Below are 17,544 nucleotides of genomic sequence, written 5' to 3'. Positions count from 1 at the left end.
ACAACTAAATAATTATTATTGTTTCACTAAACACATACTATTTCTTATTCGTGATCTCTTGTGACCATCAAGAAGCAACCACAATGGTTTTGTTTATAGTAGGTCACTCGGGAGAAACATTTTATTTGGTCTAAATTACATTTTATTAAAAAACGTAAAAACAGATTGTCCTTTGCTTACTTAATCAAAGAGAAAGAGATCAATTTAGAGGCACTAATAACAGCACTTCAATGTTTCTATAAACTTTTAGGTTAATTTAGATTCTTATAGTCAAATATTTCAGATACTAATTAAAATTAAATACATATTTTACTTCAAATTTATACTGAAAGTGTGGTTATAATCGAATGGTTGCAATATTTTTGTTTTTGATTTGATTATTTTATCTGTGTTCGATTCTTCCATTCCATTATTTCGGTTGGACCATTTTTCAGCACCCGAATTAAACTGGTCATCTTTTATAGATACCAGAATTTACTTTCACTATATATTGCTCCACGAACTTGAAAGAAAAAAAGTATTTAAAAAAGCTGATCCTTGGGCAAAAAGGTAGTTGAACCTTCTACTGGCTATAATGATCGAGAAAGCACAGTTGATCATATCTGTTCAAGAAAGTTTCATTATAATATTTCAATCAGGTTTTAATGTCTTGTAAATCTTAACTGTTACGGTAAAATCATTTTCGCTTTCAGCACAAAATTGTTTCAATTAAATACGAAGGCGCCACAAGAAGAATATGAGAGTTAGTTTGTTGCGCAATTGTTGTAACCCGTTCGACACGCCACAGGTAATTTAGGATGACATTAGAGAACAATATTAGACAAATATGTACGTTTGTTAATTCGGCAGAAAAATGCTTTGGAATGTTTAGAGAGGCGTATTCAAACAGTTCCGTGCTATGAGTGTTGCGAAACGCAGGATGAATATTTGAAGAGAGTTCGCAACTTCTTGTATGTATATATTGTTTCGTCACAGAGCACTCGATGAGAATAGGTGAAAACGAAAGCGAGGATTTTAATTATAATTAGATATATCTGTCACGTTTTGGGTTAGGCTGGCCGCGTGCATACTATCTCTGAATAATTTTAACGTATCGTTATATAAAAATTAAATTAAAATTTCAGACACGCTCGGAACGCACGCAAAGTTATAGCGTTTATTGACATGGATCGTTCAGCAATATTAATATATATATTTAATGTCAGTGTCGTTATGTCAGCTGTTAAATAGAAATACATCTAAAGTTTTCGATACACGATTTATCTTTTTTTTTTTGAGAGGATTGGGGTTGGTGTTTTTCGTACATCTCCACGAATCATGAAACGATAAAATTTTAAGTAATAAATTAAAAATATTTTGAAGTGTAGCAAGGCGATTAACCTGACAGCTATTCAATATAACGTCGGGAGTACAGTTCGGTCCTGGAAAGCTACGAAATTTGCGCTTTTCGAAACTCTGCTTTATATTGAAATATGTATCACTCTAAACATCTTTTATTTATACCTAAAATGTTTAATAAAATTTATTAATGATAATTATTTTGTGGCAACATAACAGGCGTTGAATCAATGTGTTACAATGTGGTATACAAAATCAACAACTACAAAGTAGTGAGACAGACTAAAATTAAAGTCTGATTTTCTTTATTTTAAGCTATAATTTTACCTTACAATTATTATACTATGTCATTTTTCACGATCCAGTTCAATTTTATTTTTTAATGGGAATCGCGATGTTAATATGTAAAGATCGATCGGAATTTAAATGATATAATAATCACTAATTTTGATCTTTTAAAAATGATAAAAATTTCTGAACACTAAGGTATATATGGGAATCGAACCCAGTTATTTTAGGTATTAGACACAGACTTATACTACTGGTATAACGTCATGATAAATATTATAATATACTAGTAGTTGTCGGTCGCTCACTATCGTGAGGTACCGCAGCTAGTTATATGATATTAAAAAAATATTGAGTTATATTATAAAAAAATAATAAAAAGCAATATTATTTAGCTTAAAGTTTTATCTAATAAAAGCTAACATTCCTAGTAAGTAACCTTAACTTTCGTACAATTTTCCTCAGAATTGTTCCGGAAGAATTTCGACGACTTTCGTATTCAAATGTTAGATCTAGAATGAGATAACTAGAATATACACCGAATGCAATTCCAGCACAACCCCGCGAGTCAGGAAAATTTGCAAGGCTGATGTCTTTATAATGTTGCAGACATGTGATACGAAGCGACAAGTCTTCCGGAACTGCTCTTCGTAGTTCAGTAGGAATCTCTGTAGTAAACTGTGTGTGAAATTTAAATCTCTCAGACATGCACTTCATCATATTTTAATGTAAAGGTTTTGCATTGTTTTAGTGTGCAATAGCAATAAAAATACTTATATAATACATATATATATATATATATATATATATATATATATATATATATATATATATATATATATATATATATATATATATATATATATATATATATATATATATATATATACAATCATATATAATAAAACATCATTGAATATATATATCATATATATGAAATGACATGTTTTTTTCAATAGAATTTATAGTCGAATTGCATGAATAACGACCATAGTTTATATTGTTATTGAAATGCGTTTCTCTTGTGGCTTAATGCACACAGAGATGCATTGCTGTCTCTAAAATGTAATAAATTCAATAACCTCTGACAGCTTTTAGAATTTGCAAACGAAGAGAGTGCGAATAATATACGAGGAAGAAAAGGTGAATCTCAAAATAATATATTTAATCAGTTGTCGGCAATCTGCGGCCAACAAGCGATTGACCATAATTGCTAATATGCGATCCAGCTGCAAATTATTTTAATAATACATTTTATATAAATATAAAAAAAGGGTTCTATTATATACATACATAATTGACATATTTAATTTATTTACAGCTTCAAGGTCCATTACCTAATTATTTTAGTGTAGCAGAAAAGATTGAGGCATTTAAAAAAATATGTTATTATCTAGAAAAAAAAATAGAAGGAGTGTGTTCTATGTTTTATTTATTTGCAACCGCGATTAATTCTAATTTTATTTAGATAATTATAAAGCACTTAAGCATGATTTTTAATAATTTTAATAAATATTTTCCTTCTAAAAATGATCCGCATATAGGATATTTGTGGGTGGTAGATCCGTTTATTCACTTCGATTGTTCTGAAAATAGTTACTCATGCTATCTATCGGTAATCTTTTAAAAAAATATTTGAGAATGAATCATTGGATTATTTTTGGATCAAAATGCGATATTCGGAATTGAGTGAAAGAGCTATTTAAATATTACTGCCATTCCAAAAAAACTATCATTGTGATTATTCTTATTTCCTAAAAAAATCATACAAGGTATGCTGGGATATGATTTACTCGAGTCGCGTTGACACAATTTTAAAATTCTAGTAGGGAATATATACAACCCGGATATTGGTTGTGTTTCCGTTAATTTATATTACCGCATTATTGTGGTCTACCCAAAAATGTTTGTAAATGCGGTTATGCCTTGCACATATACATATATAAATAATTAAATAACCAAGGTGACAAATTAGATAATCAATTTATTTAGGAAGTCTAGTAAGTTTTAATGATCGTGCAGCAGCATCATCAATCTGCATTGATCCAAAATCCCGTTTAAATTACACGAAAAACTAAGCAATTTCATCCCCAATATTTAGTGAGGGTGAGCTGGTGACGGATTGCTTATTGCCTTTCAGTTTCCCCTCTTTATTTCTACGCAGGATACAAACACAACGGATATTTGACAATTTCAATATCTGATTGCTCATAAATATGTCCCATTGTCGATTTCCGCAAGAGAACCAATTAATTGTGCATTTCAGCTTAGACATTTCTATTACGTACTTTATACGTTATGTGAATTATAAAAAAACGTAAATTTGAATATTGCGTAAATTTTACATTTAGAAATTTTCTCTTTTGACTATAAATAATTAAGTATTTACTAGATCCTTACAACTTTCTCGATACATCGTGTTTTCTATTTTTTACAATATTACATGAATCCTAGTTTTTTTTTGGCAATTCTACTCGTGGAATTCTCATGCATATTTATTGAATTACGTTTTTCGGTCAGAAACAGAAACTAGTTTCTATTATGTGGTGTAATAATGCGTAAATTATAGTGTATTGAATCATAAAATGCTGTTTGTATACAGTGGGTAAACTGCGGGTAAACAGCCAACTATATTTTTATTAAAAAAATAAAATAAAAACAAACTCAAATCATTTAATGATTAATTATAAAAAAATATATAATTTTGATACATAATTAAATAATTCCTATTTTTAAAAAAAAACTCCTATAACATTGTTAATATAAATATTAATTCATTCACTAAGTTTGAGAAACATGCTAGTACCACAAGATGCCTGATTTGATTTTGCGTTGCAAAGTCAGTCTCGTTGCTCCTCTGAAACGTATTTTTAATCTAATTCTCAATACAGCATCATTTCCTGATCTATGGAAATGCACAAAAATCACTCACAAAAATGTGTATAAAGAACTATAGACCAGTCGCAGTGTTGTCAGCTCCTGCTAAATTGTTTGAAATAATTATTCATAGATATGTCGTTAGTCACTTTCTTTGTTATTAAATTACAAAAAAGAGTCTGTTCACCTCAGGTTTACCCTACAAGAAAATAGTTGTTTTAAATATGTGATTGCAAAGCGAAACTCACTCTCATTTTTACATTTCTTAATGCAAATTACTTATTCGTTTTTTTTAATTGCAATGATAACTGGCGTAGGTTAATATTTTTATTAAAATTTGTATATAATACTGCATTTTACCTGTGAAAGTTTTTAATTTTTCCTTCTTATTTGAGAGCCATCAGCAGCTTTCTAATTTTTTATTTTTGTTTGATCTTTAAAGATACACTGTAATGTCTTTATATTTTTTACTATCTATTTTAAATTATATAAATGTATTTTTATTATAGAATTTTGGTTTTAAATTATATGTATTTTATATTATATTTTATATAATATACAAAATGTTCAATTAGACATATTTTAGGTGCAAAATTAAATTATTAAATACTAACTCACTTTAATCATTATTTATTAGCGAAAAAATCAGTGAAAGTTATCGAATGTCAAGAAGAAATATAAAAACATATTTTTCACCATTGATTTATATATTGTTTTTGAGTAATAGGACGTAATAAAAAAAATATTGTTTGTTCAATACGAATCCATTAACCGGTTTTTGTCGAATTTCTAAACTAACACTGAGTTCCAATAGCAATAACAAGGTCATGGTTCAATGTTGACTATTATGTGTTTGATTCATTAATTTTAGAGAATAATTTCGAGTAAAATATGCACTCTTTTATTTAATTTAATACGAACTTGTTCTTTTGTATTATGTGAACTATATTAATGTATTTGCATTGTAAAAAGTTCATGTTCTACTTTTATTGAGTTGAATATGTATGTATATTTGCTTCAAATATTTAAATTTTATTTAACAATAACTAATTAATAAATATAATAATATTTTTTATTAAAATGCTTAATGATAGTAATTTCTATTTAAAAATTATAAACGTTGAAATTCTTACAACTGCAAAATAATTTAAGGTTTCAAGATATCTTATCTGACGATAAGAACAAATTAATGAAATTAATTATTATTATTTTTTTAATGAAATTGTAGGGTCCACAGTGACCACCTGTAAGTACAAAATTTTATTTAAATCGAGGCACTGACCGTAAAAACAAAACCTCTTATTTATTATTTTTTAATGCCGGCTAGCGCGGACCGTACGTGACAATAGACGGAATAAACTAAAAGCATCAAAATAGCTATGCGAGACCTTTTGCAAGTATTATTATAAAATAAAAAATAACAACAATTTGAGATCCAATCCAGGGTTAACGTGAAGAGGGAAGCGGCTGATTTCTTGATCTCTTCAATTGATGATTGACGGCTTCTCTTATTCTAGATTTACAGACGATTTGATAATTTACGTTAACGTGAATATTTTTTTTGCATAAATAATAATTATAAATCAAAATAACCTTTTGTATTAAATAATCATATATGACATATTGATCAAAATATATCTGTGATTATTTATTATAATATTTTATTAAAGTACGTAAATTATATCATTAATTATATATTTTTTATTGATAGCAATTACTTAGCATATTGGTCCGAGAGTTCCTAAAGGTTGATGCCACTATGCACGATGAAGTATCTCGATTTTATTTGAACTATTTTTAACTAATCATGTATGAGATTATACAAATCTAAGAAAACATTATATGGGATCTTTAATTGAAATATTTATTATTTAACACTAATTCCAAACTTTTAAACACGAAAGAAATTGAAAAACAATAGGTTTCATATGATATTAGAACAAAGTCTTTTAAATATTGGTTTCTGGTTTTATATTGTATATATATGTTTCTTAAACTTTTTGTTTAACCAAATTATAATTGGAATAATGAACGGTGAAAAAGTTTTATTAACTATTAGGTTGTTTATTTAGCCGACTTTCAATCAGAGTGAATGAGATCTATTTTTTCATGCTCATATAAAACAAACACAGTTTGTAAATAAAAACGTGACTGTACGTTAAATTTCTATTTTGTTTAAATAGATTTTTTTATTATATAATATTTTTTTAAGTTAACTGCAATATAAAGTGGCAGTTAGCTTTGAGTACGTTATTTATTTTGATAACTATTATATTTAAGCTGTAAATAATATAAAAGCTCTCCGTTAATCTGTCTGTTGAATTATTACATTTATATAAAAAGCGCGATTAATAATATAGTTTATTTGATCGTGTAGCTATATATGCGTGTATTTCGCACTTCAAAAACACGCTTGCTGTAGTTTATTGACAGTTTTTGATAAAAAAATCCCGTGTACACAATGTTCGTTCGAAAGAATGAAATATGGATTTAACGCACGACTGTTATAAATTGAAATGGTGGGAAATAATTGAATGGACGGCTTGTGCACTGGTTTTATACTATTGAGACTAGTATAATAGAATGAAGTTTCCCCACGTGGAGTGAGGGTCACCACACCCCTTGGACGTAGACCTGAAATTGGAAAAGCGACAACAGGCAACGTGACCATACTTTAACACTAATGGAGTCACGTTTGGGCCGTCAACATTTTTTTTTGCTTCGAAAATATTCTGTTTTATTTTATTTTGATTTAGAATAGTGGTCGGAAAACTTTTTTAGTAATAATTTAAAATATGTTTTACTAGACCCATTGACCAGAGGTGAAACTATCAAATTTTGCTTCCAGGTTTTTTGCGTACTCGCAAAAAATCAACTATACAGATCATTACCCTAACAAAGAAAAAAATGTTCTTACTGCCAAATAATTTCGTAAGTAATTTTATTAAATAAAGTTTAAATTTATAAGCATTACATATATGTATTTTTCGCTGCAAAAATAATGACTTATAAAAAGAAAAAATAAACAGCTAGAAACTGACGATAAATAATTATAAATAAAAAGCCAGGGTACAAACCCGCAACCTTAACGTTATTATTCTGAGGTGTTTAAATGCGTTATTAGTTTAGTCTGTTAGTTTAGCGAGTCAATTAATATATATCATGAAAACTAAATTGATCGTTTATAATTTTATAACTAAACTGAGAGGTTCTTTTAGACGTTATAATATATTTATTTTGCGAAAAAGCTAACTAGACGATAATTTTTTTTCTTTAAATTGCTTGAACTTTGTCTTTTTTTTAGATAGTAAAGAAATATCCAAATGATTAAATTATTTTAGATAAATAGTGAGACATTAAAATAAAGTTTTTTATTATCAATATGGTAACTAATCCACATAGCTCAAAGGATTTTTAATTCAATTTAATACAACTATCATAGGTTTATTTGTATATTAAAGCTTTTATTTGGCGTACTCTAATTTTTTGGCATTGCGTTTTTTTATTCATTATAATTAAAACTACAAATTGTACTTTAAGATCTCATTAGGTCTTACGTTAAGCTAAAATATAACTACTATTTAATATTGTGATCGTTCTACTTTTTACTCACGATCTGTATCAAGTAATTTAAATATTTAATGATTGTTTTAATACGTATAGTATTTAGCTGGTGTTCATTTAAAAAAGCAATTTTAATATTTATAAAATAATAATTTAAAAGTTCAGATTTACCTGTTCATCATTACTCCGCTAGTAATCATTATTAAATATTGTCTCACTGAAACAATATTATTTAGTTAGTAACGACTTTTTAAAGTTTACCATAAATTTATTTCTAATTATAAATTACAACAATTAAAAAATACATATAAATTAAGAAAAAAATAAGCATGTCAATTATTTTACAAGAAGTATTTAAATAATTTTCTTCATAAGAAAAATTAGCGCCAGATCTTAAAAACACGTTTAAAGTCTCTCTATAATATTAGTGCTAAATTAATTATCTGAATAGTTTTTTCGATTTATATTCCAAATTTTGCGGCTCATGACCGCAAAAAAAAAATATAAATTAAACCCAGCTTTGTTATGAAATTCATTGCGTATTTAATTTTTGAGTTAAAGAAGTACCTTTGGCAATTTTTAGGCTCTTATAAATAGTCTCACTCATTAGGAAACACATTTTTACGCAATTTTATTTAAATGTTTGCTTACTTCTGTTTTAGAAGGATAATGTATTTACCATTTAGTCAATAAATCGTTGACTATAAATTATTGCATTAAACATATTATTTGCACAATACATAATGGTTTTACCAGAAGTGCTAAAAAAAGTAATGTAAGTTTAATAAATATAATCATACTGTGAGGGCAATAATAGGCAAAAAAATCAAAAATATATTCCAAACTAATAATAAGTTATGTATAATATGTATAATATATGTGAATATTTTACATGCATGTAGGACGGAGCATAGCAAGACAATGGAGCTTCATGATATTCGAAACTTTGTGTCGTAATATTAACATCTAATGCTATTTTTCGAAGAGTATGACGCACAAACATCTCTTGCAGTTATTTTGTGGTAAGTCAATACACATATAACAACCTTCATTTGTTTTCAACAAATATCATAGTGTTTAAAATAATTAAATTATAATTAATTAACCCAAAAAATTAGGGTTTTCTAGACATTCCATATTTGGTAGATAAATATGTGCGCTTTTATGATTAATAAAATAAAATAATTATTGTATTAAAAAATTAAGCAAAGCGCCGTAAGATGTCTCTTAAATTCAGCATCTATTTATAAAACTGTTATTATTTTTACTTGGTTATTTTCCATCTAGGATCAAATAAGATAAATATTTTTTTTAAATTGGAGTAGTTTAATTGTATATTATTGTTATTTGTAAATTATTATTAAATTAAAAGGTCTTTAAGACATAGCATTTTTTATTTAAATATAATTTTGTCATTAAGAGAAAATATGTAATGAATTTATTAGTTTTTTGGGCGGATGGATCGTGATGGGTGGCAAATATACAGCAGTGTTTATTGAAACAATATGCGATTATATATTAAATCGAATGTTATGTTATAATAGTTCGGTGGAAGAGGCGCCGCTGGTCGTCGTCTTCTTATTTTTGCTTTTTCTTGCCTCGGTTTCTTTAAATATTAAGCGCTTTTCATTTTTATTTAGAACAACGACAAAAGGTACCTTTTGGATTCTTAATAATGTCGTTATGTCGTCATTATATAATAATTTTCTTACATCGTTATATATTAATTTTGGAAACCACAATGAGTTTTTGGTCAATTATTGCTCTTGAGGTGAGTCTCAGGGTCTATTTTTCATTTTTACATTAATAAACGGTTGTTCTGGGGTCGTATTGTCCACCAGGCTAAGCCGTACTAAATCAACCAAGAACAATGGGGAAGGACTGGTTTTATATCTCGCCTGGATACTGTTCAAAATTAACCAATGCCTTTTAACGTCTTTGTTGTATGAATATTCATAAAATTCAACGATCACCAATATTCGTGCGATTAAAAATAAAAGTCATTGTTTTTTACAACTTATTTATTTTTGTATAATAAACAAATAATTGTACCGAATACAGTAATAATAATAATAATAATAATAATAATAAAACACAAATTATATATGGTATTGGAGTTAGTGAATATATGGAATCATTAACACATCATAAAATATATTGGACGGTTTATAAAATAGAATAATAATAGTCATTTATATAATAATATAATATGTGTTAGATAATCAATATTAAAAAACATTTTTACATAACTTAAGATTATAAAAAAAAATATTACAAGCACTTCAATCAATAAATCAACAATTTAAAAATAAAATATATTATACAATACATATTTTTTCATTATTTTTTTTATTATATATTTTTTTTATGAAAAATCTAACAATTGATCTATTGTTTATATTTCATAAATTGTATAACAATACATATATTTCCCTTTGCAAACTATGCACTCGACGCCCTTCATTTATATATTTTAAATATACATTATTATTCTAAAATAAAATGATAAAAACAACGAAAAAACCACTGCCGTTGCGTGGCGCCCCTCTTTCGATTGCGCCCTAGGTGCTTGCCTAGGTTGCCTTCCCTATCGGCTTGGCTCTGAATACATATTATAGAACACATTTTATTTACCTTACTTAAACCTATCGGGTATATTATTACATGTTTTATACATTATGATATTATAAAGTTAACCCTTTCCATAGAAGACCTAGAGCCAGTGTAATCGTATGTATATTCCAAGAAGAAATAGTTAAGAAGAAAAAATAAAGAATAATTCATATAAAGAATGTATAGATATGATTGCACCATCACCGGCCAAATAATATAATATTTATATTATAATTATGTATATAACTACATTTTTAATTCATGTAATAAAATATGTTATTTTCACTGGTATTGTATATATTTATATATATAATATTTTTATATGTAATATAATATATATGTATATAAAAAAAATTAAACAACAATAATTGCTTAAATTATATGCATAAATACATATACACTTCAATAAAAATATATAATTATAAAAAAAATCGCTTTATTACCAACACCATTAAATTGATCGAATATGCACTTTATATACACGTGCAAAAGTTATGTAATATAGGTGTAATATATAATACATCATTTATTATGTTAGTAACATTTAACTTATGTCTATATTTTATTTTCATTTAAAACATTATTTATATTTATAATCATTTACTCTCTTATTATTCTAAAGTTGGAGCTGATCGGTCGTTGGTTAATGTCTTCCTTAACTTTACTGTAGCGAATTGATTAACCCTGAAAAAATAAATAAAACAGACACATTAACACACAAATGTTTTGGTATTTATTCGTATAATTAAAGTTAGTTAATTGTTCTGTGAAAATAAGTTGACCCCACATTTCTGGGCGGATTTGTTTCGAGCGGACTTTTCTCTACTAGGGGTTCGTAATGGATAGCTCTCATCCCCTAGAATTATGGACGAAAGTCTGGACAAGGGATGCAGCAAAAGGGGTTAGTCGTTGTAATAATAATGTCACTTTTAATGGATATTTGTTATTTTGCGTTACATCGTAATGTAAACTATCTTAAACTGGTGGTTTATATCATTCATAACGACAACAAAATTCTCATGCCTTAAATGGGTACAGTACAGTAGATTAAAACGTCCAGAAAATAATTGCCAATTAAGAAACCGTAATTTATTAATCGTTAAATATGTTATTATCTATAATACAAAATAAGTAATAAAAATCAGAAAAAAGACTCAATATTTTTAAGGTATACTTTGTGTGTAATTAAAAATATAATCAATTTATGAGGTCAAGTTGAAAAAAGGTTTTAAGTAAATATAAAATTATCATTGATTTTTAAAAGTTACATACTGTAATATTTTTTTTGTGTAACTTTATGTGCTATTAAAAAATCTATAAATATAATATACAATGTAAACATTTTTGCATCGATGTTATTCTATGTTACCCTTGAGTTTTCAGAAATATTGTAATAAAATAATAAAATTGAATTTTTCTCTAATATTTTCAATACATTTTAAATATAATATATACACTTTTATACAAATTTCTAAATAATTTAACTAAAAGAATATTAACTATGTAGTGAAAGTATATTTTTAATAAATATAAAAATAAATTAATCTATTTATTTAATTTTAAAATTGCTTGCTTTTTATATTTTTGTTTTTATGTATAATTTTTTATGTTTTCATAAAAACACAAATAATCACTATATTTGAGGTTAGTGTATATTTAAAATATATATAAAATAAAATAGTTTTTGATGATATTTTTTTTTAATATTTGCATCTCTTTTTCAACGTTATGAAAAATATATGTGAGAATAAATATGTAAGATTAAATATATCATATCTGATCTTTTATTTTTAATAATATTTTTTTTGCATAAATAGAAAATTAGTACGCATAAAATAATATTAATTTATTAACTGAAAAATATCTTAGTTATGAATATTTAAATCGATTTTTTATTATGTTACTCTCGAGTTCTTAGAAAAATTAGTTCTAATTAAGTTTCTCCCTCATATTATTAGGAGTTTTTCCATAATATAAAAAATTATGTGAAGTTTAATTTTAACTAAATATCATAAGAAAACAAATTGAAAAGCCTGTTTCGTTTTAATTGTTATTTAAAAAAAAAAAAAAATTTCTTATTTGTGTAATTTAAAATATATATTTTTTATTTTTTTAATAAATGTGCTTAACAATGAATTTATTATCTTCTTGTTTATTTTATTTATGTGTTACTAAAAAATTTAATACCATAAATTAATTTTCTCAAGCAACTTAAACATATTTCAACTATGCATTTTTGAAACGTTTTATTTTATTTTATTATATTACCTTTGAGTTTTTTAGTATTAATCTTTATTGAGCCTTTTCTTATTATTTTCAGAACATCATAATTACACAAAATATAATATTGCACAAAAAATATAATATTATAAAAATAAATTATATCAATTGTATTATTTAATTTCTTTAATTTTAAAGTGACTTTTTTTCTATAATTCCATTTTTTTATATATATATATACATACAAAAAATAATTAAGGTTAGGTTATATTTTAAATAAATATAACAACGAAATAACAAAAAAATCAAATAAAATTGAATTTAAGTATATGTAAATTTAGACTTTAATTTGAGTTTATTTATTTGCTACTTAAAATTTAAATTAGTAATTTAATATTAGCTAAACTATGCTATCTAGAATAGACTTTTAACTTTATGGTTACAGAAATATTGTTAATAAATAAAAAATATTATTTTATTAGCTTTTTCCCTATTATTTTTCTTAAAAACACTTCCTCAAAAAATAAATTAATAATCTATTTAGATTTTATTGATATTTTCATTTGTATTATCCAAAACATAATAATTTTAAAGTGTATTTGAAGATAGATTTATTACTTTTAATGTAAGTATTTTTACGAATGTTTATTTATGTGTTACTAAAAGTTACTATAAAATAATTTATTCAATATTTTTACTATGTTTTTTAATATTTCAAAATAATAATAAAATTATTATTATTAGATGAAAAAATCACCTTTTATTTAAGGTTACTATGGATCGCGCAAAATCGGCAATGATTTTCTGAACATTTTCAGAAGCCATGATAATAAATATATACAAATAATTATAGAGGGTGTAATGAAACAAACTAATTTCTAACCTGCTCATTTTCTGGGATTGTGTTCTCTATCCCATAGGTCAAACCATGGTCCGTAAGTGTGCCCGGGAGACACGAGAAATTCGCTTTGATCGGCGCCTTTGCCCTTCTCTCTAGGAGACCTATATTCCATCATTCCAATTTCTTGCTCGAACTTCATGACCGTTTGCATAGTGGGACCTACGCTGGGCACCTTCAGTAGCTTAGTTCTCGGTAACAATTGTGGCTTTTGCTCTGTGTTTTCGTTGTACTTGTAATCGTCCGACTGTTCCGAATAATAGTTACCATTATTCTGATGTCTTCCATTAGAATTAGAATTAGGGTGCTGCTGCTCGTTGTAATGGCGCTTGTGATTTTCGTGATTTTTCTGTTCCGTGTAATACTTTTTGCTCTTGGCCTTTTTAGAGTCCGTCTCGTGGTTTTGGTAATATTTGTCTTCCTTCCTTTTTTGTTCAGAATACTTAAGCGTATCATTCGAGTCTGAATACATTTTCAAATCACTTTCGCTTTCTTTGAAAGTTTTGAAAGTACTAGCTCGCTGTTGAGTGGGCTCGGGTGCTTCAGCTTTTCTAGAAGATTTTTGCCTTTCCGTAGAAAGCGTGGCTCTCAAATGTGGTTTAATTGGACCATTATTGTCACTGTCGCTAATTTCAGAATGATACATCTGCTTAGTCCTACTCTTTTCTGACACTTTTCCGTTGTATTGAGTTTGCTGAGCTTGCAGCCTTCTATTCTCCATTTCTCTTTGCTTCCTCAAAGTCATGTGATCGTCCACAATTATACAATCGTACGGATCAGTGCTCGACGCTATGGAGTGATGCTCAGTTTCGCTGCCGCTCAAAGACTCGTTATCATATTGCTGAAGGATTTCTTTGCGCTTAACCGTCTTCACGACTAACCCTTCTCCGTTTTCATCATCGTAGAAACTATTCTCAAAGTTGGTCTTGATCGTGCTAGAATTAGTCACGTCCGAGTTGTTTGACTGTCTGTCGTTGCGGGCATTGTATTCTTCTTCCATCCTCTGTTGAGGAGTAGGCTTCTGAGGTCGATTTTTATTTATTACTTCTTGGCTCACTGCGCTTGTTACAATCTGGGGCTCTGCCTTAGTTTGACTTCTTTCAGCAGCCACGATAGAGCTAGTGCTCTTAGATTTTTGAATACCATGCTTTTCATAACGATCTAGCGTCTTGTCTTCAATGGTCATTTTAGTCATATTGTATTTAAGAACGTTCTCCACAGCATCGTTAGGTGCGCGCGGTGCTTTATACTCCATCTGTATTTTCATTTCAGTTTCGACCATCCTTCTTTTGAATTCCGGGTATGTATCAACCAAGTCTCTGTGCCTCCAAAGCGCCATGCCCTCCAATATATCTTCTGAGGCGGACTTTCCAAACTTCCAGAAAGATTTAGTTCTTTTAACCTTTTGGCCATCTCTATCGTGCTCGATCATAGTCCGCAACATAATCTGTTGATCGTCAGTTAAATAAGCGTTTCTGTCTGTACTCGCATAGCCATTTTCTGGGTGTCTTCCCGGTTCGCGTTGGAGAGTTTGACTGTGTCCGTTTGTTTGGTTATCGAAACGACGTTGGTTATTTCTACGATACATAAAACATAAAAAGCGTTCATAATGCAAAATAATAATACAAAATAAGGTAGATGCTATTTACATAATAAGCAAAATACGCCACACAAAACGAGCGTCTACAGTACTACTTCAACGAATTAGAATCACTTGCATTTTCATCAAATGTTTGAGTCAGATATAGATATGGTTGTAAACATAATTTCAAACTTTATTATTGTATGATCAGTTTTGATTCATATATGCAAAACTTTGCTATACCCACTCGTGAGTCTTTAAAAATACTTAATTAGAACAATTAGGCTATATAATATACTACGTATGTTTCAATAAGCTTATATAAAATATATCTCTATATGAAAAATAAAGTGCTTGTTTAGGAATCTCTCTAAATTAATCTATATTCAACATTTTGACTCTTATCATATCACATCAATTCTGAACTTCTGAGCTTATAGTGAATGGTGTAATTTGCATGTTGCTCTAATTGGATGAGTGTATCGTAATTAAATATACTGGAAGTACGTTACCTAATTGGAATTCGATTGCGGGGTGCGTTTTCCTCGTCTGAATAATCAACTTCCGGCTGGGGCGGGGGCTCGTTGGAAAAGCCACTGTCGTTGGAGCTGTGCAATGAGACGTTTCCAACTGGAACCACTCCCTTGGGGATACCTTTGCCCGCAGCGCCTGCTTGAACGCGTGCCGGCAGCGTTTGAGGTCCAAAGTTGGCTTTGGTGTCTGGCGCCGACGGGAAAGTTGTGTTGGAAGTGGAATTTTTCATTGTGGCCGACTTGGTCTGGGTAGCGTTCGAGTTCTGGAAGTTGGCACTCTGCGATTGGGTGATTTTCTTGGTGATGGGTATTGTCGGGGTCGGCACCGGCGCTGGTAGGGTTGGCGGCGGGCCGTGGTTGGCTTGCTTAGCTGAAGCGGATGCTGTAACACGTCGAATCTGAAATGCAAGTAAAATAGTATAAAAAAATATTATCAAATTATTAGATATATTTAGGGTGCATCGCGTAAGGTTTAAACCGACAATATATTATAAGGTTTTTTTTAAGATAATTGAGCAACGGTCTATTGACCAATATCGTCTGCTCTATCGAAGTAGACATATGCTGTAATTTATTAGCCAAATTTTATGAAGTTGTAGTAAATAATTATAGCGCTGGACCAATTTTGGTGCTTATTCTGTTTCAGATTGTGTTTCGTCATCTTTATCTTTATCTGACCATTGCGCCAGACGCTTATAACTGTCAAAAACAATCCATTTTCTGTCACAGGTAACAATATGATATAGAAATGGTTTGCTTTTATGTCGCAAAAGTAAAGAAAGGCAAGATTCTATCTCTCTTCTGACGCTCGTTTAATTTATGCGGCACCCATTTACCTAGCTTTTACACTTTGATAAATAAATCAAAATATTGTAAGATCATTACCGTCAGATCTTAATGATATTTCACGCTAAGTTAAATATGTATCTGCTTTACTATAATATTCATATCCAGGGCTGCCGGGCTGGGAAAACAACAATTCCGGGCCTCATGACAAAAATGGCGTTTTATATATTTTTTAACATCGTAATATAATTTATTTAATAATAATAATAGGTACAAGTTAACCCTTTCTATGCTATAATAAATATAAAAATTAGCCACCGTTGCGAAATATTTCCCATTAGCCACCGTTGCGTTCCCACTGCGAAGGCGAGGGCACGATTTTATCGCTTTTGACGTGAATTTTTGACTTCTGAGAAGAGATAATTGTTTTTTGCGCACTTTTTTTGGGCAAAATTCAGTTCAAATGAGCTTTCTCGATTCTCACTCGTAATAATGTTATAAAAGTCTTAATATTAACGATTGATAATCGAGCGATGGCACGATTTTATTGCTTTTGTCCTGGACTGGAAATTTACTATATGGCAGCACTGAGTAGCAAAGAAAATACGAATAATTATCAGGTAAATATTATGAGTAGATATTTTTTAATATTAAATTAAAATATTTTACATCAAATATGATTTCAGAAAATATGGCGCATCGGTGGCTAATTTTTATATTTATTTGTAGCATAGAAATTATACTACGATGTTGAAAAAATATAAAATTTTATTTTTGTCATGAGGTCCGGAATCATTGTTTTTCCAGGGCCCTTTAATGTTATTGTAATTTCGTCTCTGTATTTG

The 17,544-nt window shown here is 28.3% G+C and overlaps 1 protein-coding gene across 3 annotated transcripts in view; it reads right to left on the bottom strand.

The window, feature by feature from the left end:
• Positions 1 to 11,225: 11,225 nt before the first annotated feature.
• The window catches only part of IRSp53 (Insulin receptor substrate 53 kDa), a 319,080-nt gene continuing 312,761 nt past the window's right edge, over positions 11,226 to 17,544 (bottom strand). For all 3 annotated transcript variants that reach the window (XM_088202037.1, XM_088202038.1, XM_088202039.1), the window contains exons 13-15: positions 15,893 to 16,311; positions 13,784 to 15,375; positions 11,226 to 11,364 (exon numbers count right to left, since the gene is read on the bottom strand). In XM_088202037.1, coding sequence (XP_088058163.1) covers positions 13,788 to 15,375; positions 15,893 to 16,311 — 2,007 coding nt within the window. In that variant the 3' untranslated portion in view covers positions 11,226 to 11,364; positions 13,784 to 13,787. The remainder of the gene's footprint in view (positions 11,365 to 13,783; positions 15,376 to 15,892; positions 16,312 to 17,544) is intronic.

This window comes from Plectrocnemia conspersa, unplaced genomic scaffold (assembly GCF_051122295.1).
Source record: "Plectrocnemia conspersa isolate PC_06_02 unplaced genomic scaffold, ASM5112229v1 ptg000013l, whole genome shotgun sequence".
Lineage (NCBI taxonomy): Eukaryota > Metazoa > Arthropoda > Insecta > Trichoptera > Polycentropodidae > Plectrocnemia > Plectrocnemia conspersa.
This window is presented reverse-complemented; position numbering and strand designations above follow the sequence as displayed.